The 23304-nt window shown below is 43.6% G+C and overlaps 2 protein-coding genes and 1 non-coding gene across 5 annotated transcripts in view; 2 read left to right on the forward strand and 1 right to left on the reverse strand.

Moving 5' to 3' along the window:
- Positions 1-14717, forward strand: part of LOC139539036 (tyrosine-protein phosphatase non-receptor type 4-like) — a 112849-nt gene extending 98132 nt beyond the window's left edge. For both annotated transcript variants that reach the window (XM_071341721.1, XM_071341722.1), the window contains exons 19-27: positions 527-683; positions 1028-1194; positions 3911-4001; positions 4130-4191; positions 4417-4563; positions 4801-4929; positions 5456-5604; positions 7566-7701; positions 12179-14717. In XM_071341721.1, the coding sequence (XP_071197822.1) occupies positions 527-683; positions 1028-1194; positions 3911-4001; positions 4130-4191; positions 4417-4563; positions 4801-4929; positions 5456-5604; positions 7566-7701; positions 12179-12418 (1278 nt within the window). In that variant the 3' untranslated portion in view covers positions 12419-14717. The remainder of the gene's footprint in view (positions 1-526; positions 684-1027; positions 1195-3910; positions 4002-4129; positions 4192-4416; positions 4564-4800; positions 4930-5455; positions 5605-7565; positions 7702-12178) is intronic.
- On the reverse strand, positions 815-890 carry trnaa-ugc (transfer RNA alanine (anticodon UGC)). The gene has a single exon. It is a non-coding gene; the product is annotated as a tRNA-Ala (tRNA).
- Positions 14718-17696: 2979 nt separating the features above from the next.
- The window catches only part of LOC139539038 (band 4.1-like protein 5), a 45502-nt gene continuing 39894 nt past the window's right edge, over positions 17697-23304 (forward strand). For both annotated transcript variants that reach the window (XM_071341725.1, XM_071341727.1), the window contains exons 1-2: positions 17697-17982; positions 19885-20086. In XM_071341725.1, the coding sequence (XP_071197826.1) occupies positions 19907-20086 (180 nt within the window). In that variant the 5' untranslated portion in view covers positions 17697-17982; positions 19885-19906. The remainder of the gene's footprint in view (positions 17983-19884; positions 20087-23304) is intronic.

The following is a 23304-nucleotide window of genomic DNA, read 5'->3' on the forward strand; positions in this document are numbered from 1 at the left end:
AATAAGAATTTGTTCTTAACTGACTTGCCTAGTTAAATAAAGGTAAAATGAAAATAAAATGTAAAAAACATTTACAGTACACATACTCATGTTCTTCCTCTCTCAGATACTCAGAAACACGCTCACACTTTCCCTATTACTTCTGCCCTCACACTCAATGTCTCAACCCCTCATCTCACTCTCTCTCCATCTTTCCCTCCCTCTGTCTTGTTCTCTCTCACGCTCTCTCATTGGAACACGCACATACTCACACACTGTATGAAACGTTCCATTGTTTGGAACAGTAGACTCACACTTGTAGGACTGTCTGTCAATGTAAATTGCATTGACCTGGTCTGATTTGACATCACCCAGTAATCAAATCAGATTATATGGACAGAGAGAACCTGATCCTAGAACAGCACTCTTGCTCTGAGAAACTTTATTATATTACAGGCCCAGTGTTCTAGTCTGTTCTTCCCAGTATACCACTTTAACCACTTGACTCAACTGTGTTCTGATTGCGTTCTCCTCCAACCCTCTACAGGCTGACCTGTGTGTCCCTCGTCTGAACGAAGGTGACCAGGTGGTTCTGATCAACGGTCGAGACATCTCGGAGCACACTCACGACCAGGTGGTCATGTTCATCAAGGCCAGCTGTGAGAGCCACTCAGGAGAGCTCATCTTATTGGTCAGGCCCAATGGTGAGGAGAGGGTTCTGATTGGTGACTAAGTAATCTCCTTGGGTTTACTACATTTAACATTTATGTCATTTAGCAGATGTTCTTATCCAGAGGTACTTACAGTAAGTAGTAATTGCATACTTTTTCCGTACTGGTCCCCCGTGGGAATCGAACCCACAACCCTGGCGTTGCAAGCGCCATGCTCTACCAACTGAGCTACACGGGACCACTATTGAAATGTGCAGTTAAAACAGGCCAAATCATTACGATACAGGTAGAAGAACAAGTGACATCAAATATAGCAGGCTGTTGTTCTCAAGACACTATTCTAACTAACTCTGTTACTTCCTTCCCTGTCTCTCCAGCCATCTATGACATGGTGGAGGAGAAGCAGGAGACTGAGCCAGACTTCCAGTACATCCCAGAGAAGTGTCCCCAGGACCCCAGTCAGCTGGACCAGGATGCCTGGAGGGACTCCATGAACACCCTGAAGGAGGGTCTGGTCAGCGGGGAAGTACTAGCCCAGTTTGATGTGAGTCAGTCCTCACCTCATCTACAAATTTAAAGCTTTCATGAGCAAGACTATCACGTCTATTCCTCCCAATGTTCTTGTGATTTTTTTGTTGTACCTCGAGTCATGTGGGTCTTGTTCATTTTTTTTTTCTGAGGTGACTGGAAATGTGGCGAGAGCAATAGCTCCCCCTAGTTTGTGCACTATTGTTTTCACCTCATTGAGGTCACAAAGGAGGTTACCACTTTCTGGAGGGAAATGTTGCCCAGGACTGGTGTTACACAAGTTCTACAGTATCAGCTTTATTGCTGTGATTTACTGTGCCCTCTAAGTGCAGGGTGATGCCCCTCACAGAGACCCCCATAACTTCTAGGTTATGGCACATAAGACAACTACTATAACACCTGTTACTGTGTGAGGAATAATCGCCAAGTAGTTTACTTTATTTATTTAATATATATTTTTACCCCCTTTTTCTCCCCAATTTCCATCTTGTCTGTTCACTACAACTCCCCAACGGGCTCGGGAGGCGAAGGTCGAGTCATGCATCCTCCGAAAAACAAGGCCCGCCAAACCGCGCTTCTTAACACCCGCCTGCTTAACCTCCGCACCAATGTGTCGGAGGAAACAGAGTTTAACTGACAACCGAGGTCAGCCTGCAGGCGCCCGGCCCACCACAAGGAGTTGCTAGAGTGCGTTGAGCCAAGTAAAGCCCCCCCGGCCAAACCCTCCCCTAACCCGGACGACACTGGGCCAATGGGACTCCCGATCACGGCTGGTTGTGACTCAGCCTGGGATCAAACCCGGGTCCTTAGTGACGCCTTAAAACGCTGCGCCACTTGGGAGGCCGCAAATAGTTTACTTAAAAACAAAGGGCTAATTATTTGATGCATCGGCCGCTCTTTGAATGTGGTGAGAAGCACCAGTGTTATCATTTCCGCATTCCGATAACTTCCTGCCTTTCATCAGGCACACTTAACAGCTTCCTGTTTCTCTACCTTGTGTTATTAGACTAGAAGAATGTGCTAAAGTGTGAGGGCAAAGGAAACATGCACACATACAGAACGAACATACCGGTATGCACTGAGAAAATGTTTTCCGTTCATGTGTGGGTTTATACAAATATTTGTGTTTTGGTCTTAATCCGCTACTGCACTTCACATACAATGTATGTATGCCCCTTTTAAAGATTAGTAGCATCTTTTGAATTCCACACACAGCAGGTGGAAGCAGCTTAAGGAAAGACGTGGGCCTTTTCAGACATAGAAGGCATTCTGATTCTGAACATTCAGACATAGCAGGCATTCTGATTCTGAACATTCAGACATAGCAGACATTCTGATTCTGAACATTCAGACATAGCAGGCATTCTGATTCTGAACATTCAGACATAGCAGGCATTCTGATTCTGAACATTCAGACATAGCAGGCATTCTGATTCTGAACATTCAGACATAGCAGGCATTCTGATTCTGAACATTCAGACATAGCAGGCATTCTGATTCTGAACATTCAGACATAGCAGGCATTCTGATTCTGAACATTCAGACATAGCAGGCATTCTGATTCTGAACATTCAGACATAGCAGGCATTCTGATTCTGAACATTGACATAGCAGACGTTCTGATTCTGAACATTGACATAGCAGACGTTCTGATTCTGAACATTGACATAGCAGACGTTCTGATTCTGAACATTGACATAGCAGACGTTCTGATTCTGAACATTGACATAGCAGACGTTCTGATTCTGAACATTGACATAGCAGACGTTCTGATTCTGAACATTCAGACATAGCAGACATTCTGATTCTGAACATTGACATAGCAGACGTTCTGATTCTGAACATTGACATAGCAGACGTTCTGATTCTGAACATTGACATAGCAGACGTTCTGATTCTGAACATTGACATAGCAGACGTTCTGATTCTGAACATTGACATAGCAGACGTTCTGATTCTGAACATTGACATAGCAGACGTTCTGATTCTGAACATTGACATAGCAGACGTTCTGATTCTGAACATTGACTTAGCAGACGTTCTGATTCTGAACATTGACTTAGCAGACGTTCTGATTCTGAACATTGACTTAGCAGACGTTCTGATTCTGAACATTGACTTAGCAGACGTTCTGATTCTGAACATTGACTTAGCAGACGTTCTGATTCTGAACATTGACATAGCAGACGTTCTGATTCTGAACATTGACATAGCAGACGTTCTGATTCTGAACATTGACATAGTGAACGTTCAGACATAGCAGGCGTTCTGATTGTGAACGTTCAGACATAGCAGGCGTTCTGATTGTGAACGTTCAGACATAGCAGGCGTTCTGATTGTGAACATTCAGACATAGCAGGCGTTCTGATTGTGAACGTTCAGACATAGCAGGCGTTCTGATTGTGAACGTTCAGACATAGCAAGCGTTCTGATTGTGAACGTTCAGACATAGCAGGCGTTCTGATTGTGAACGTTCAGACATAGCAGGCGTTCTGATTGTGAACGTTCAGACATAGCAGGCGTTCTGATTGTGAACGTTCAGACATAGCAGGCGTTCTCCGTCTGTACATTTCATTTTTGATGCTTTGCTGAAATATCATGGTTCCTTGCTCCACATTTCTAAATGTATTGAGGCTGTTAAAGAACGAGGTGCTTGTGTAGAGTTAAAGTAAGATTTGAGATTTCCAGTCAAGGTTTTTTTTTCTCCTAATGCTTTTATTATTTTCTCACAGCAACTTTACCGGAAAAGTCCTGGAATGACAATGTTGTGTGCCAAATTACCTCAAAACATTTCCAAAAACCGCTACAGAGACATCTCACCCTGTGAGTATCACATCACACTACAGTCTCCTACACACAGTTGTCTTCACTTTCTTAGTCTGTGTTAACCCACCATTTCACACACCTCTCCTCATTTCTCTCCCCTGTCTCTCCTTCTCTTTCGTTTTTAGATGATGCCACACGGGTCATTCTGAAAAGTACAGATGACTACATCAATGCAAATTACATCAACGTGAGTTGCTCTAACCTCCTCCCTCATCACATATGCTGTTCGCCTCAGTCCACCCACACTACCATGGACTCTTTGTTCAGCAGGCCTAAAATAGGCCTCTGTCGGCCAAGACGGAGGTGTAGTCTCCACTCCAAGGACTGGAAATGGACACATGCTCACATGCCCACACACTGTTGATCGTTAACAGCCCTACACACAGGTCTTATTCTCCTCCCTGTACTCTAGATGGAGATCCCAGCGTCCAGCCTGATCAACCGGTACATTGCGTGCCAGGGCCCGCTGCCCAACACGTGCCCAGACTTCTGGCAGATGACCTGGGAGCAGAGCTCCTCCATGGTGGTCATGCTCACCACCCAGGTGGAGAGGGGACGGGTATGTACAGTAGGGTTAGACATGTACTGTATCCTCTCTGGGCCTCCAGGGAAAGGGGACAGGAGTTTTTCCTGAACAATGTAACCTAAGAAGGAAAAAATCCAGGCCCTAGTCATACACTCAATATAAACAGGAGTTTTTCTGGAGTAAAGAAACATTTAATTGATCCTGTTTTTTCTATCATGATGCCATACTAATCTGTGTCTGAGGCCTTATGTTGTTGCTCTGTGCCAACAGGTAAAGTGTCATCAGTACTGGCCCAACCCTGACAGCACTGCCACGTACGGCCGCTTCCAGCTGGCCTGTCTCACTGAGGAGGGTAATTCTGCCTTCCTGGTCCGAGACATGACCCTTACACACCTCGAGGTACATGATGCTCACCAGTCACTGTTGTGTTTCCCAATGGCCAGTGCTAATGCAATGACAACTATTTGGAAGTCAAAGTAAACTTAGCGAAATGGTGGATCACAGCTAAAAATGATTAGCGTTACAAACACAGCATTGGAACTATCACTTTAAGCATTTAAAAGAGTTGCCATGGTGACTTGTGTGGGCTGTTCTTTTTTGGCCTCATGCGGTGCACGTACGGTGGATCATCATGTTGCCATGGGGACCAGCAGCTACAGCCATGAGGCTTCCAGTATTAACGTGCAGCCTGTGTGTGTTACCATAGCGACACTGATAGATGATGTTGAAAGGGCAAACAAACATCCCATAATAGCTTTGATTAACCGTGCTGGTCTGGCTGTGCTCCACCATTGTCAGTGAGGTGTCTCTGTGTGTCGTGGTGGGGAATGTTAATAAAGGGGGGTGCAGAGCAGACAGTCCTTTTTTCCCCCTGTTGTCATAGCGACATTGCACTGACTGTACTGTTATGTTGTCATGGTGACAGAGCGAGGAGGTCCGGGAGTTGACCCAGATCCAGTACGTGGCCTGGCCGGACCATGGCGTCCCAGATGACTCCATGGACTTCCTGGACTTTGTCAGCCTGGTGCGAAGCAAACGAGCCGGCAAGGATGAGCCCATGGTGGTCCACTGTAGGTAGGGAACATAATGCATGACACACATCCTTGGATGTATAGCAAGAAATGGTCTATGTTTTCACTAAACAACTCATCACAGGATCCCTCGATCTGACCTCAGCCCTAGTGTCTCAGCTACAGAGGCTACTCCTCGCCCTATTTGTGGAACTGTCTGAATGTTCTACTAGACTCCTACACACTGCTGTAGTACACAGCCCAGTGGAACTGTCTGAATGTTCTACTAGACTCCTACACACTGCTGTAGTACACAGCCCAGTGGAACTGTCTGAATGTTCTACTAGACTCCTACACACTGCTGTAGTGCACAGCCCAGTGGAACTGTCTGAATGTTCTACTAGACTCCTACACACTGCTGTAGTACACAGCCCAGTGGAACTGTCTGAATGTTCTACTAGACTCCTACACACTGCTGTAGTACACAGCCCAGTGGAACTGTCTGAATGTTCTACTAGACTCCTACACACTGCTGTAGTACACAGCCCAGTGGAACTGTCTGAATGTTCTACTAGACTCCTACACACTGCTGTAGTACACAGCCCAGTGGAACTGTCTGAATGTTCTACTAGACTCCTACACACTGCTGTAGTACACAGCCCAGTGGAACTGTCTGAATGTTCTACTAGACTCCTACACACTGCTGTAGTACACAGCCCAGTGGAACTGTCTGAATGTTCTACTAGACTCCTACACACTGCTGTAGTACACAGCCCAGTGGAACTGTCTGAATGTTCTACTAGACTCCTACACACTGCTGTAGTACACAGCCCAGTGGAACTGTCTGAATGTTCTACTAGACTCCTACACACTGCTGTAGTACACAGCCCAGTGGAACTGTCTGAATGTTCTACTAGACTCCTACACACTGCTGTAGTACACAGCCCAGCAGCCCAGAACACTCCAGATAGAACACCTACACACCTTTTTAGAAATCCACGTCTCAGGCAGATAACTTGGCTAAAGTAAGACCTATCTGACTCAGCCAATACATGTCTCAACAGCACACTGGAATGTATTTAATGTATAGAGCCCAGGGATTGGGAGATTTCTGGATTCGAATCTGGACTTAATTCCATAAATTGATCTTTATGTGTGTTGCTATACGCCAGAAAAATAATGATGCACTGATTTAACCCTCTAGAGTCTAAGCCGCAGGGGGTTCTACTGAGCTAACATATGGAAGTGTTTTAAGATGGTCATACCATGGATCATTTAGATATTTGATATTTTAGGACCCCTTCAGGTATACAAAAATATATTCATGTTTTTTTGTTGGATAAAACATTGAATTTGGCCTTACTGCTATTAGCTCATGTAAAAGCATTGAATAACACATTCACTACATGGAACAACAGATAGTCCCCACAAAAATCTAAAGGAAGTTTGTTTTGAAGTGTCTGTCCTATATCTGAGGAATATAAGAAAGATCAGGAAACTATTGTATTTATTTTGACACATATTTAACCCCTTTTTTTAGGCACTAAACTACTTCCATACATTTTTTTTTACTGGTACCCGGTAACCTTCAGGCAAGTCTTGTGAGGCTTGTGGGGGCGTAGAGAAAAACAACCGAGAGACTCACCTTTCCGTAGAGTGGTCATAATAGTTTGTGGGCCATACCGTTCGGATCCTACAGACGTTTTCTTGAGAAGACCGATTTTATGGATGTCTCATGGGCTAACAAACACCACTAGCTCTGCCTCCTTTCACTACAGATGTAGAAGGCCGATTTCGGAGGATACGGTGGATTGAGATGCAGCCCATGCAGATATCTAGTTTAAACAGACAGATATTTATGTGGATTTTTTTACAATGCTTATTGGATTTCAGCAGGGCTGCGGAAATTGACTCGAGGGTTTTAAAAGGTAGAAATGATGTCATGAGTTTATAGTGAAACTTCTTCCTCCGCCCCTCCTCTCCTCCCCCTCTCCCCTTCTCTCCCGCTTGTGTGTCATCACTCAGCGCAGGGATTGGCCGAACGGGAGTTCTCATCACCATGGAGACAGCGTTGTGCCTGATGGAGTGCAGTCAGCCCATCTATCCATTAGACATAGTCAGAACCATGAGGGACCAGAGAGCCATGATGATTCAGACACCTGTAAGTCCTCCTTTCTTCTCTTCATCCTCCTTTTCTAACCTTCTATTTATCCTCCTCCTCTCTCTCTCTCTCTCTCTCTCTCTCTCTCTCTCTCTCTCTCTCTCTCTCTCTCTCTCTCTCTCTCTCTCTCTCTCTCTCTCTCTCTCTCTCTCTCTCGTTCTCTCGTTCTCTCTCTCTCGTTCTCTCTCTCTCGTTCTCTCTCTCTCGTTCTCTCGTTCTCTCTCTCTCGTTCTCTCTCTCTCGTTCTCTCGTTCTCTCTCTCTAGTTCTCTCGTTCTCTCTCTCTAGTTCTCTCGTTCTCTCTAGTTCTCTCGTTCTCTCTCTCTAGTTCTCTCTTCATCTTCCTCTCACTTCCTTTCCTCATTCTCTTTACCCCTTCTCTTTTCCTCCTCACGCTCTCTTCTTCCTCCTCCTTTTCTGGGCAGGCTCGCCTCTCACCTCCTCCAAGATGGCTCCCTTTAGCCTCTGAAGACAACCGAAACAATCTGTGTTAGTGTGTTAAGTAATAACAGATGGAGCACAGTGTAGAATAGAACAGTGTTACTAACTGAAAGGAGAGGGTCATCCTACTAGGAAGATGTTTTATTCATCCCTGTTGTATTGTCAGTGGTAGACTTTCCATTGTTACAGTCTACCAGTGATAATCTCTTGTGCCATGAGAATGCCATTGTCTCTCCAGATTCCCATTTTTAGGCTAGGTGTAGGATTTTCTTTTCGTACACTCGCTGGGTTCTCTGGTATTGAGTCTGGGATACAGTATCAAAGTATTGGGACAGAGACACATTCTTTGTTGTTTTGACTCTGTACTTCAGCACTTTAGATTTGAAATGATACAATGACGTTAAAGTGAGGACTGTCCGCTTTAATTTGAGGGTATTTGCATCCATATCGGTGTGAACCGTTTAGAAACCACAGCACTTTTTGTACAACATCCACCCATTTTAGGGGAACAAATGTATTGGAACAAATTCACATACATGTGTATTAAACAGGGTATGTGAATGGAGTTGAGCGGTTTGAAATCCTTCTCATCGCTCATGGAGCGGTGCTTGCCCATGGAGCGGTGCTTGCCCATGGAGCGGTGCTTGCTCATGGAGCGGTGCTTGCCCATGGAGCGGTGCTTGCCCATGGAGCGGTGCTTGCCCATGGAGCGGTGCTTGCCCATGGAGCGGTGCTTGCTCATGGAGCGGTGCTTGCCCATGGAGCGGTGCTTGCCCATGGAGCGGTGCTTGCCCATGGAGCGGTGCTTGCTCATGGAGCGGTGCTTGCCCATGGAGCGGTGCTTGCTCATGGAGCGGTGCTTGCCCATGGAGCGGTGCTTGCCCATGGAGCGGTGCTTGCCCATGGAGCGGTGCTTGCTCATGGAGCGGTGCTTGCTCATGGAGCGGTGCTTGCCCATGGAGCGGTGCTTGCCCATGGAGCGGTGCTTGCCCATGGAGCGGTGCTTGCTCATGGAGCGGTGCTTGCCCATGGAGCGGTGCTTGCCCATGGAGCGGTGCTTGCCCATGGAGCGGTGCTTGCTCATGGAGCGGTGCTTGCCCATGGAGCGGTGCTTGCCCATGGAGCGGTGCTTGCCCATGGAGCGGTGCTTGCACACCGATGTTCCACGTTCCTTCCAAAATCACTCCATTCATTAAAATCACCATTTAACCAACACCCCATCTATTTTTGTGACTACCTGGACCAACCATTTGCTTTTGAAGTATTGAAACCAAACCATATGATTTGAATGAAAAGTATTTTAATAAACAACAGGAAAAGGTGACTAAGAAGCGCTCATCGTTTCAAATAGGCTTCATGTCATATTAAACATCTTATAAACACTCTAAATAGGAGCCAGACAGGGAGCCTAAATTAATTATTTAGGCTATATTATTAAAATTATTTCAAGGCTATAGCCTACAAATAAATAAATTGTGAAGCATTTGCGAGTGCGACACACTAGGCTGGTAGGGACATAAAGCACTCAGAATTTAAACAACATTTTGTTGTATTAAACCATTATAGTCTATAAATTGCACATATAGGCTGTGACTTACTTAGAATGAAATGCACATTAAACTAAAAATGCCTTATAAGGCTCCATCTACAGTGCCTTTGAATTCATTTTTAGAAACATGAGTTTAGCCAGAGTCTCATGCGATGGTACCCGGAGAGCAGGCCAGCACCAGAGAATACCCTCTCAGTGCTTGCAGAGCCACTGCGGATGCTGAACAACCTTTGGGCCACTCTTGCCAGACTTGGCAGGATATTTTTTTCTGTAGGTATGCCTAAAGGGTTTTAGTTCAAACAACCCTATCAAAACGTAAAGTTTCTTGAAAGCGGTAATAGACCCCTTTCCAGAACACGACACACTGACGTCAGATGCACGCGACTCTTGGCTGCAGTCAGAAAGCCATCGCCATCTGCACCCATTCAACATAGCCTAGATTTACGTTTTTATTTCTTCTAAACAAAATAACTTTTTGGGGTTCTCATATACTTACAATTATCTTTTTATTCTGGCTTGAACAGTCGCCAAGATTATATTTGGTTGTGATCTCTGCAAAATAACTATTTTGGATGCAGCATTTGTTAGCTATAAGGCTAACGCTCATTGATATAGGCTGTAGCAAAAGCTAGCCAAAGAGCCATTTTACTGGTTGAAGTTCAAGTGTTTTCTAATTATAATGCAGTTGATTTGCGATGTTGACACAAACATTATATTAAGCAGGACATTCATACGAGCCTTAAAATCCAATTATAATCCAAAAGCAGTGTGAAAAGCAACATGTAAATAGTTTTTTTTTGCTGGCGTTCTATAAGAACTTGCATGCATTTCCCTCATGCGGCAATGTTTGCAAACACAGGAAAGGGTCTATATGCCTATTGAGCCAAAATCAATGAGGGCCTATTGTGTATATATAATAGAACGAAAATGAACGAAACTTTTAAGAGATCAGATTTTTTGTTTATAAATACTTTGCTACAATGACACCCTTAGGTAGCTGCCCTCCTCGTTCCTTTCTGTTAGCATGTACACATCATGCTTTCAGGATACCTGTCTTTTCAGATTCCACAATGATTCTTTAGTTGTGGACACTACATCACCGCACTCCCTCTCTTGCTCTTGGTCCTCCTCATCTTTGTAAGTCACCTTTATAAAAATATTTAACATACTCCATGACAGTATCTAAAGCAAGGGGCTATAGGGGTGGCAGATAGCCTAGTGGTTAGAGCGTTGGACTAGTAACCGAACGGTTGCAAGATCGAATCCCTGAGCTGACAAGGTAAAAATCTGTCGTTCTGCCCCTGAACAAGGCAGTTAACTCACTGTTCCTAGGCCGTCATTGAAAATAAGAATTTGTCCTTAACTGATTTGCCTAGTTAAATAAAGATAAAAAAATATATAAAAAATAGCAGCACACAAGTAGACTACATATGCATGCTGGGCCGGGCATGCCCTGAGCTTGTTAAGTGAGCGCTACTGGAGCGGGCGAGAAGGCCGACGCTCCAGCTTTTGGGAAATTCACTTCAGTCAAATTGGGCAAGCTCCTCGCTCTGCTCCAGCTCCACTCACATACTCTGGTATTAAAGTAGTAAAAAGTGAAGTATTTGGTTCCATATTCGTAGCACGCAATGTCTACATCAATCATAATACTAATAATAATGATGTGAGAAAGTTAGAGGCATAAATATCATATCCCCCCCCCCCCCCAAAAATGCTAACTCCCTTGTTATTGTTATGATGAGAGGTTAGCATGTCTTGGGGGTATGATATTTGTGCGTCTAACTTTCTCACTTTAGGCTGAGCTGTTTCTCATCAATACCCAGGGTCTCTGGGTACTTCCCAAATGGCACCCTATTCCCTATATAGTGCACTCCTTTTGACCAGACCCAGCTATTGACCCTGGTCAAAAGTGGTGCACTATATAGGGAATAGGGTGCCGTTTGGGATGCACACTCTCTTCTCAGTCTCTGAAGAACTTCACATGAGTACAATTTGGCCCTGTGCTCAGAACCAGGGTAGCGGGGGTAGAGATGCTGCTGCAGCTGCAGCGGTAATTTCATTAGAATATGCTGAGCTCTAATGAGGCTAGGACACCCTCAGGGTCCGGGAGAAATAGGTGGAAGATAATGGCACTAGGGGAAAAGAGTGGGCTACCTTTCTCCTGTCATGCACACTGAACTAAGTATGCGTGCGCGCGCGCACATGCATTCACACACACACACACACACACCCACCCACACAACACACCCTTTTCCTCGTACACAGACACACACTGACATAAACACATATGTACATACGCACAGACACATTCGCGGCACACACCACTGCATTACCCACCTCAGGGAAGTTTATTCACGCCTGGCTGCCTCTGTATCCCAATCACTGGCTGTCCTGGCTCCTTTGCTCATGCCTTGCCATTGGCTCTAATGTTGTTGACATTCTCTTCCTTCCCCCTCTCTCTTTCTCTCTTTCTCTTCTGTGTCCTCAGAGCCAGTACAAGTTTGTGTGTGAAGCCATATTGAGGGTCTACGAGGAAGGCCTGGTCAAACCCCTGAAGTCCACCCTTTACCAGAGAGAAGAAGAACGAGAAGAAGAAGAAAATGGAGGAAAAGCAGTAGGAGAGGAAGAAGAGGAGGAAGAGGATGTTAGCGTTAGTGTTAGCGTTAGTGCTAGTGTGACCAGTGTGACGAGTGAGACTAGCGCAACCAGCGATTGCCCTGAACCCTGACCCCTTTGACCTGACCTGGGTCAGCCCAGTGCCAGGGAGGAGGAGCCCTGGTTACCATGCTTACCGCCATGGGCCGAGGAGAGAACAAAGCACTGTTGCACTTTACGCCATCAAAAAACTGAAAGTTATGGACAAATGAATCCAGTTATGTTGAATAGGTACCATTAGGGGTATTGTGTGTTCAGGTAAAAAAGAAAAAGACATTTAAAACATGGTGAAATTGCTGTAGTAGTGCCGTAAGTACAATGAATGGGCGGGGCTGTGAGAGAGGGAGTGTTTTTAAGAGTGATCGATAAGCCCCTCCAAATGAATCTGCCGCCTTTTCTTCTATGTCCCTCCGGTCCAACGAGAGACACCGTATTTTTTTCAAATAATATTTATTGTGTTTTAGTTTGTCAAACCCTGTCCATTGAACAAAGTGTATGTTAGAGTGAGTCTTAGCTTCAGGCATCCCAAATGAAATCATAGATAGTAAAAGTTGTCATTCTTGACTTTTTAATGAAAAAAGTGGTTTAATTTATTATATATTTTAGCTTTTGTCAAATTCAGACACTACACACATCAGAGCACTTTGTGTCTACCCCTAACTAACCTTGTGGCTGATGTGGCGCTATGCCTTGGTTTTTGCATAGAACAAACAAGGAGCCATTGACTGGCATTGATTGACATGTTAAACTGTCCAGTTGGTCAACTTTTAGAGCTGTTTACTGTGTCAAGACAGGGGGAGGATCTACTCTAAGCAATTTGACAAAGTCCACAGCCACTAAGGGGAGGCTCGACCTTAAAACGATCTTTAAGTTCCGTTCCTCTCTGTCTTTGTTTGTGTGTCTGTCTCTAAAGAATGTAGAGAATACCAAGAGCATTCAACCAATAATGACTAGAAACACACCTCCCCCCTTTTGATATATTTCAAATGGTAGTTAGAGTTTTTAAAACACATTCTTTTTTATTGGAGATGATAATCACTTAGAATGTTTTAGGTACAGATTACTGGGAATTTGTTGTACTTGTACCCAACACAGTTATGACATGTTTCACTCAAACATCTGACAACACGAGGTGTCCTTTTCACACTGGTTCAACTGTATTCACATTATCATCAGTTCTTGTATTGGAGTTATCAGCATGTTTAGTTTGAGCTACTCTCCTTCTCATGAAAGAGTCTGTTTCTTGCTTTGTTTGGTTACCTGGCTGCTGGCATCTTGGCACTGCAGGTAGTGCCAGCCTCTCTGATGCGCTCTTCTGCACAACCAAACTGCTGTATGCCTGTATGTGTGTGGGGATGTGTACGAGTGTGAGAGAGTGCAGCACGCATGTGTATTTTTAGTGTGTGTGGGGGGGGGGGGGTGTATGGGTGAGAGAGTGCAGCACGCATGAGTATTTTTAGTGTGTGTGGGGGGGGGGGGTGTATGGGTGAGAGAGTTAGTATTTTTAGCAGTTTCTGTTGTGTGTATGTATTATGCCCTGCCTCTGATGATGCTGTGTCTGTGTAATCATCAGCGAACCCCCTACCATTTCACCTTAACCTGGTCGTCATTTCTAGCTCAATATTGGATACCAGGGTTGAAGCCTGCTTTCTTGTAAACTAATTTGCCATAGTTCCATCTTCTTGACCTGCTGAAGAGACTGTGATGCATCTATAGCAGGTGTATTGGACATGAATACGTTGTGACCTACGTGTCCATGCTGTAAGAAGCCCGTACAGTAAATTCTCCCTTTCAACCTGGCTCTCACGGGCCGCTATGGTGGGTCATCAGCCCGTTGTGTGGAATCCACAAAACCCTCATTTGATTCTTTTTTTTATTTTCTGAAATGTTTGATCATACATGGAGCCCACTCAAAAAGACCAGACTACAGAGTCCCACATACAAGACTTGGGTTTCCAGAATCATCAAATGTTAATTATCATGGATGTCCAGCATTGAGATGTGTGTTGTGATAGCGTATTGGGGGTACTGTGGGGTTCTGTTTGGAAGCAAGAGTCAAGGGAAGTGGGGTAGGTATTGGAGGGTGGATGAGTTGTATTTTTGTAAAACTGAAACCACAGTTCTTGCTTCTTAAGAATGGACAGCACTTTGCAGATGACTGGGTAGCCATGCTCGCTACTGAGTATGTCAGAAACAGAAAGTGGTGTAGAATTTTTATTTATCATTGAATTTTAAGACACCTGTAGGGAACAAAAACTGCAAACTACACAGTGCCACTTGTTAATGTTGTGTAAATATACTAGACCATGTAAATACAATGTTGTGTGTATATATAAAAACATCTTTAAAATAAAAGGGAAAATGACTTGTGAGTTAAAATGTTTTTATATAGAGAATGCCAAACTTGTGTTTTTAAAATCAAAGAGAAATTGAGATCTGCAACTGTACATTAATGACGTTGCTTTTCCACACTGCAACAGTGAGGTCAATGCAATGTTTTGATAGTAGATTGATGTTATGTTTACTTAACTCACACACATAACTGTATTCCAAATTCTACATTTCAGAAGTGTGACTGATGCATCGATTATTTAAATAGTAGCATAAATGTAAAAAGCCTAAAATAATAGCATTTCTACTTGTAGGTGATCAACCTCCTACGTTCCAATAGCCTGAATTAGATATATTTCACTGTTTGCTTTGAGTCAGCTTTTAAGTTAAGCATCGAGCATGTTGGGATGGAGTGCACATGTACAGTCTGGGTATCCATGGCAGGGCATATGATGACACATTCATGAAGATCACACTGAAGCCATTTTTATTTTATTTCATCTTTATTTAACCAGGTAGGCTAGTTGAGAACAAGTTCTCATTTGCAACTGCGACCTGGCCAAGATAAAGCAAATCAGTTCGACACATACAGCAATACAGAGTTACACATGGAATAAACAAACATACAATCAATAATACAGTAGAAAAATCTATATACGGCATGTGCAAATGAGATGGGATAAGAGGGGTAAGGCAATAAATAGGCCATCAACATGGTCAGTAAGTGGCGCTGTTGCTAAATGGAGAGGAATCATACAGTAGATCAATGGAGAGAGAGGAATCATACAGTAGATATTTGGTCTTTTTGAAAAAAGAAAAAAATAGTTTTACACTGACATGATGCAGTTTAAAAACATTGAGATTGAGGAATAATCTGTTACTGAATGCACTGACTTCCTATATGAAATTATCTACCGGTATGCCCAGTATTCGACGGGGGCCGCATTGGAGAAGGTGAAAAGCTTCAAGTTCCTTGGCATACACATCACTGACAATCTGAAATGGTCCACTCACACAGACAGTGTGGTGAAGAAGGTGCAACAGGGCCTCTTCAACCTCAGGAGGCTGAAGAAATTTGGCTTGGCCCCTTAGACCCTCACAAACGTTTATAGATGCACCATTGAGAGCATCCTGTTGGGCTGTATCACCACCTGGTACAACAACTGCACCGCCTGCAACCGCAGGGCTCTCCAGAGGGTGGTGCAGTCTGCGGTCTTCCCAACGCATCACCGGGAGCACACTGCCTGTCCTCCAGGACATCTACAGCAGCCGCTGTCACAGGAAGGCCAAAAAGATCAAGGAGATCAACCACCCGAGCCACGGCCTGTTCACCTCGCTACCATCCAGAAGGTGAGGTCAGTACAGTTGCATCAAAGCTGGGACCGAGACAGAAGCTGTTTTTCAATCTCAAGGCCATCAGACTTTTAAATAGTCACGACGAGCTAACCTCCGCCCAGTACCCTGCCCTGAATTTTAGTCACTGTCACGATGCGCTTACCACCTGGTTCCTCAACCCTTCACCTTAGAGGCTGCTGCCTATGTACATAGACATGGAACACTGGTCACGTTAATCATGTCTACATACTGTTTCACCCACTTCATATGTATGTACTGTATTCTAGTGTGTGAATAACCTGTCTATATAAGGTCCCTCAGTTGACAGTGCATGTAAGAGCAAAAACCAAGCCATGTGGTCAAATGAATTGCCCGTTGAACACCGAGACAAGATTGTGTCGAGGCACAGATTTGGGGAAGGGTAGCAAAACATTTCTGCAGCACTGAAGGTCCCAAAGAACACAGTGGCCTCCATCATTCTTAAATGGGAGAAGTTTGGAACCACCAAGACTCTTCCTAGAGCTGGCCACACGGCCAAACTGAGCCGTGGGAGGTGACCAAGAACCCGATGGTCACTCTGACAGAGCTCCAGAGTTCCTCTGTGGAGATGGGAGAACCTTCCAGAAGGGCAATCATCTCTGCAGCACTCCACCAATCAGGCCTTTATGGTAGTGGCCAGACGGAAGCCACTCCTCAGTAAAAGGCACATGAAAGCCCGCTTGGAGTTTGCCAAAAGGCAAAGGACTCTCAAAACATGGGAAACAAGATTGAACTCTTTGGCCTGAATGCCAAGTGTCATGTCTGCAGGAAACCTGGCACCATTCCTACGGTGAAGCACGGTGGTGGCAGCATCATGCTGTGGGGATTCTTTTCAGCAGCAGGGTCTGGAAGACTAGTCAGGTTTGATGGAAAGAAGAACGGAGCAAAGTACAGAGATCCTTGATGAAAACCTGCTCCAGAGTGCTCAGGACCTCAGACTGGGGCGACGGTTCACCATCCAACAGGACAACAACCCTAAGCACACAGCCAAGACAATGCAGGAGTGACTTCGGGACATGTCTCTGAATGTCCTTCAGTGGCCCAGGGAGAGCCTGGACTTGAACCCGATCAAACATCTCTGGAGAGACCTGAAAACCTAAAAATAGCTGTGCAGCAACGCTCCCAGTCCAACCTGACAAAGCTTGAGAGGATCTGCAGAGAAGAATGGGAGAAACTTGGTCATTATGGGCTATTGTGTGTTGATCGATGAGGAAAAGTTTAGAATAGGGCTGTAATGTAACAATGTGGAAAGTCAAGGGGTCTGAATACTTTCCGAATGCCGTGTATATGTATATATTATACTTTGGTCTCCGACGACGTAATTTTTCTTAATTCTGTTCTTTTGATTTTTTTAGATTCGTCTTTATTGTCTATTGTTATATTACTGCACTGTTAGAACTAGGAAGACAAGCCTTTTCCTACACCTGCAATAAGCCTTTTCCTACGCGACCAATACAATTTTATTTGATGCATGATAAAATGGGCATAATCTGAAACAACACCATATGATAATGTGAAGTTGGGAGGACGTATTTGTTTTACTATTTCATTTTCACGATTATAGAAACACCCAAGTGCCCCTTTAAATGTAAATCAAAGTTTTGTTAGGGATTTATTTCGACGTCATTTCCTGTGGGGAATTTTTGCTTTGCCTCCCACTTTTCTTGGGACTTGTGAAAATTGTCCCTTTTGAGTGTCGAGTAGGAATTGTTGTAACGCTAGTAAGACTACCTGTCAACCATGGACACGTATTAGTTTTATTTTGTGAAGGTGGAACAGGCAAGTGGATTGGTTCTTATTTTAGATATCGGCAAGTATTTTGTGAGTGTTGCTATAGTATACGAATTTCGGATCTACAAGTGGCCATCGGCGACATCAGCAAGTGTGAATGTCGGACTTCTTTCATCTGTTGCTTCAGCATCCTCACAATAGGTAACGGTAACCTGTTAGCTTGTTAAACCTGTTGCTCTCGTTCATGATGGGTTAGTCTTTGGGACAGACTCGCGATGTTTTGTCCCAAAGCTAGGCTAGTAACGTTATACGGTATTTATTGGGGCAAAGCTTTCTAGTTAGCTAAGTTACTGTAGTGAGCTAGATAGCTAACTAATAATAGCTAACTAATAATACTACTAGCTAACTAATAATAGGTAACGTTAGTCCATAACATTTATGTAAAATTGTCACCTTTTCAGCCTCAATGGATGTAGTTATGTAATGGCGAATAACCTGCATATTGCTAACAGTAGCTAAGTTAGTGTTAACACAACAAGTGTTTCTTCATTGCCAAGCCATTTGGAGCAACAACAACTATTTGTGGGGAGTCTACATAACATTGTACAAAAGTAATAGGCCGAGAAGAGAACTTAGTTGCTGTGAGTCACACAATTTTGAATTGCATACTATATTTTGATGTGTTCCTCCTTAGACGTATACTGATGTGGCTTCTGTCACAGTAGAGTATTTAACAGATTGAACAAAAAATAGCTATTTTGTACTTTAGTGTGTGTACAGTTGAAGTCAGAAGTTTACATATACATTTAAACTCAGTTTTTCATAATTCCTGACATTTAATCCTTGTAAAAATTCTCTGTTTTAGGTCAGTTAGGATCACCACTTTATTTTAAGAATGTGAAATGTCAATAATAGTAGAGAATTATTTATTACAGCTTTAATTTCTTTCATCACATTCCCAGTGGGTCAGAAGTTTACCTACACTCAATTAGTATTTCGTACTATTGCCTTTGTTTAACTTGGGACAAAAGTTTTGCATAGCCGTCCACAAGCTTCCCACAATAAGTTGGGTGAATTTTGGCCCATTCCTCCTGACAGAGCTGGTGTAACTGAGTCAAGTTTGTAGGCCTCCTTGCTTGCACACACTTTTTCAGTTCTGCCCACAAATGTTCTATAGGATTGAGGTCAGGGCTTTGTGATGGCCACTCCAATACCTTGCCTTTGTTGTCCTTAAGCCATTTTGCCACAACTTTGGAAGTATGCTTGGTGTCATTGTTCATTTGGAAGACCCATTTGCGACCAAGCTTTAGCTTCCTGACTGATGTTGCTTCAATATATCCACATAATTTTTTTTGCTTTTCTGGGATTGATTTGCAATTTTCGCACAAAAGTACGTTCATCTCAAGTAGACAGAACGCGTCTCCTTCCTGAGCGGTATGCCGGCTCCATGGTCCAATGGTGTTTATACTTGCGTACTATTGTTTGTACAGATGAATGTGGTACCTTCAGGCGTTTGGAAATTGCTCCCAAGGATGAACCAGACTTGTGGAGGTCTACAATTTTTGGGGGGGAGGTCTGGGCTGATTTCTTTAGATTTTCCCATGATGTCAAGCAAAAAGGCACTGAGTTTGAAGGTAGGCCTTGAAATACATCCACGGGTACACCTCCAATTGACTCAAATTATGTCAATTAGCCTATCAGAAGCTTCTAAAGCCATGACATCGTTTTCTGGAATTTTCCAAGCTGTTTAAAGGCACAGTCAACTTAGTGTATGTAAACTTCTGACCCACTTGAATTTTGATATAGTGAAATAATCTGTATGTAAACAATTGTTGAAAAACTTACTTGTCATTGCAAAAGTAGATGTCATAACCGACTTGCCAAACTATAGTTTGTTAACAAGGAATGTGTGGAGTGGTTGAAAAATGTACTTTTAATGACTCCAATGTAAGTGTATGTAAACCTCTGACTTCAACTGTATACTTGTGATATCGCTTTTCAACGGGAAAAGTTCAAACAAAGCTTTAGTCCATCTTTAACATCACGATCTGATTGAGGAACTCAACCGATTGTATTATTTAATCCTTCCTCTCGCATGTGCAGGTAGTGTTCACCAGTCCCTACCATGCTGAGTTTCCTCCGCCGGACGCTGGGCCGGCAGTCCATCCGTAAGCATGCTGACAAGGCCCGGTTGAGAGAGGCCCAGCGGGCCACTACACACATCCCTGCTGCCGGGGACTCCAAGTCTGTCATCACCTGCTGTGTGTCAATGCTGGACGGCACAGATGTCAGTGTGGACCTGCCGGTGAGACTTTACACACAACACAAAGATTCTGAATCTCTAACCTGTTGTTTGAGTTTTAACCGATGTCAAGGCACACCCCGTGAGAAAGTAAAAGAGTGAATAATTGGTACAGGGCTTTCAAAAGGTATTTGAAATGGAAGGAGGACAGAGCAGCAGAGTAGACTCATGTTTTTGGTCATGCCAGGTACCCTGAGGCTGATGCTCTCTGTGTGCCATTGGTGCTGGTTTGAGTCCATTCCCATGCATAAGGCTCTGCTGTATAGTACTTAGTGACCAGCTCCTTCCATTGCTCTGAGATCCTGCTCATGTTGTGTGCCTGTTCTCAGGGTGAGGTGGAGAAGATGGTAGCTACTAGCTTGTTGCCCTCGTCTCAGTGTGCTGTTACTGAGAGAGTTCCTCTCCGGTCTTGGCATGAGACCTGCATGCCAGTGTGTGTATATGTATAGGACTGTGTGTTGTTGTGAATGCTGTTGATCACTGGTAATTCATTCCATGATCCCTCTACAGCACACCTGGTCACATGATCCACTAGGTCTGAGCGATATATCAAATTCATTTGTATGTATGTTTTTGCGGCATATTCCATATGCCTGTATTGCAAGTATTTTTGTTATTTACATTTTTATGAGTGTTTGTCTCATGTTGTCTTTTTGGACTTTGGTCTCCTTCGCTCCTGTGCTGTGAACCTCCCCATTTGCACCAGAGATCTGAATATAATGACAAGATGCTCATGTCTCCACCCTGACAATGGGAGTTGCTGTCCCAAAGGTGGAATGCAGGCGATAAGCTTAGGTAAAAAATAAGCCTATAGAAACGCATTGGGCTTATTTTGGACAGATTTTGCGGAGAGTGAAACCTCTCACTTCACCATGTACGCCAGCAGCGTTTTAGCCAAAGACTTATACTAGCTGTCTAGTCTGTGTTTTTATAAATGTGCAATAAGCTTAAAACACAATTTTTATATAAGGAATTGGCAACTCGTTCTCATTCTGAGAAATAAGGTAAGCCGCTTGATTTCAAAAATCTGAACAAAGTGGACAGGCTAGCATGATGTTCAAACAGTTGGAGACGGACAGAAGGGTGTGTTCATAATTAAACTGTTCTGCCTTGTTTTCTAGAATATAGATCCAAGTTGACCTAACTTGAAATATACAGATTAGATGGCTACTCACTAGAATGTGGGCTTGTGCTTGAGACATTGTTTGAGACCTGTGTTCATTTTCTATAATGCCTGCTACAGGAAGTTGGTCATTATTAGTGAATGTGCCTTATATGCCTGGGTATGGTTACATTTTTAACAAAAAGGGCATTTTCATAGACTACCTTGAAAACCAGATAAGTGATTATTGCAAAAAAGCAGGTTAAACTATTTTGATAATACAATTATTTTCTAAGTGGGGCTTATATTTATCCACATTCTTTACGTTACAGCCTTAGTCAAATGTCCATTGCTCATGTTTCTTGGCCCAAGCAAGTCTCTTCTTGTTATTGGTGTCTTTTAGTAGTGGTTTCTTTGCAGCAATTCGACCATGAAGGCCTGCATCACACAGTCTCCTCTGAACAGTTGATGTTGAGATGTCTGTTATTTGAACTCTGTGAAGCATTTATTTGGGCTGCAATTTCTGAGGCTGGTAACTTTTAATGAACTTATCCTCTGCAGCAGAGGTAACTCTGGGTCTTCCTTTCCTGTGGCGGTGCTCATGAGAGCCAGTTTCATCATAGTGCTTGATGGTTTTTGCGACTGCACTTGAAGAAATGTTTTGGATTGACTGACCTTCATGCCTTAACCTCACTAGGGTATGTGGGACGGTAGCGTCCCACCTCGTCAACAGCCAGTGAAACTGCAGGGCGCCAAATTCAAAACAACAGAAATCCCATAATTAAAATTCCTCAAACATACATGTATTTTACACCATTTTAAAGATACACTTGTTGTAAATCCAGCCACAGTGTCCGATTTTCAAAAAGGCTTTACGACGAAAGCAAACCAAACGATTATGTTAGGTCAGAGCCAAGTCACAGAAAAACACAGCCATTTTTCCAGCCAAAGAGAGGAGTCACAAAAAGCAGAAATATAGATAAAATTAATCACTAACCTTTTGATCTTCATCAGATGACACTCATAGGACTTCATGTTACACAATGTAACAGATGTGAAATGGCTAGCTAGTTAGCGGTGGTGCACGCTAATAGCGTTTCAATCAGTTACGTCACTCGCTTTGAGACCTTGAAGTAGTGGTTCCACTTGCTCTGCAAGAGCCGTGGCCTTTGTGGAGCGATGGGTAACGATGCTTCGTGGGTGACTGTTGTTGTGTGCAGAGGGTCCCTGGTTCGCGCCCGGGTCGGGACGAGGTGACGGACGTAAAGTTAAACTGTTACTACAATACATGTATGTTTTGTTCGGTAAAGTTCATATTTATATCCAAAAATCTGAGTGTACATTGGCGCATTATGTTCAGTAGTTCCAAAACATCCGGTGATTTTGCAGAGAGCCACATCAATTTACAGATATACTCATAATAAACATTGATAAAAGATACAACTGTTATGCATGGAATTTTAGATCCACTTCTCCTTAATGCAACCGCTGTGTCAAATTTCAAAAAAAACTTTACGGAAAAAGCAAATCATGCAATAATCTGAGTACGGCGCTCAGGTGACAAATCAAGCCAAACAGATATCTGCCATGTTGGAGTCAACAGAAGTCTGAAATAGCATTATAAATATTCACTTACCTTTGATGATCTTCATCAGAATGCACTCCCAGGAATCCCAGTTCCATAATAAATGTTTGTTTTGTTCGATAATGTCCATCATTTATGTCCAAATACCTACTTGTTGTTCGTGCACTCAGTACACAATCCAAACTCACGACGCGCGTGCAAGTCCAGCGGAAAGTATGGACGAAAAGTCCAAAAAGTTATATTACAGTCCGTAGAAACATGTCAAACGATGTACAGAATCAATCTTTAGGATGTTTTTAACATAAATCTTCTATAATGTTCCAACCGGAGAATTCCTTTGTCTGTAGAATTGCAATGGAACAGAGCTCGCTCTCTCGTGAACGCGCAAGACTGAGCTCGTGGCTCTCTGGCAGTCCTCTGACTCATTCCCCTCTCATTCGCCCCCACTTCACAGTAGAAGCATCAAACAAGGTTCCAAAGACTGTTGACATCTAGTGGAAGCCTTAGGAAGTGCAATCTGACCCCATAGACACT

The sequence above is a fragment of the Salvelinus alpinus genome, chromosome 14, assembly GCF_045679555.1.
Source record: "Salvelinus alpinus chromosome 14, SLU_Salpinus.1, whole genome shotgun sequence".
Classification (NCBI taxonomy): domain Eukaryota; kingdom Metazoa; phylum Chordata; class Actinopteri; order Salmoniformes; family Salmonidae; genus Salvelinus; species Salvelinus alpinus.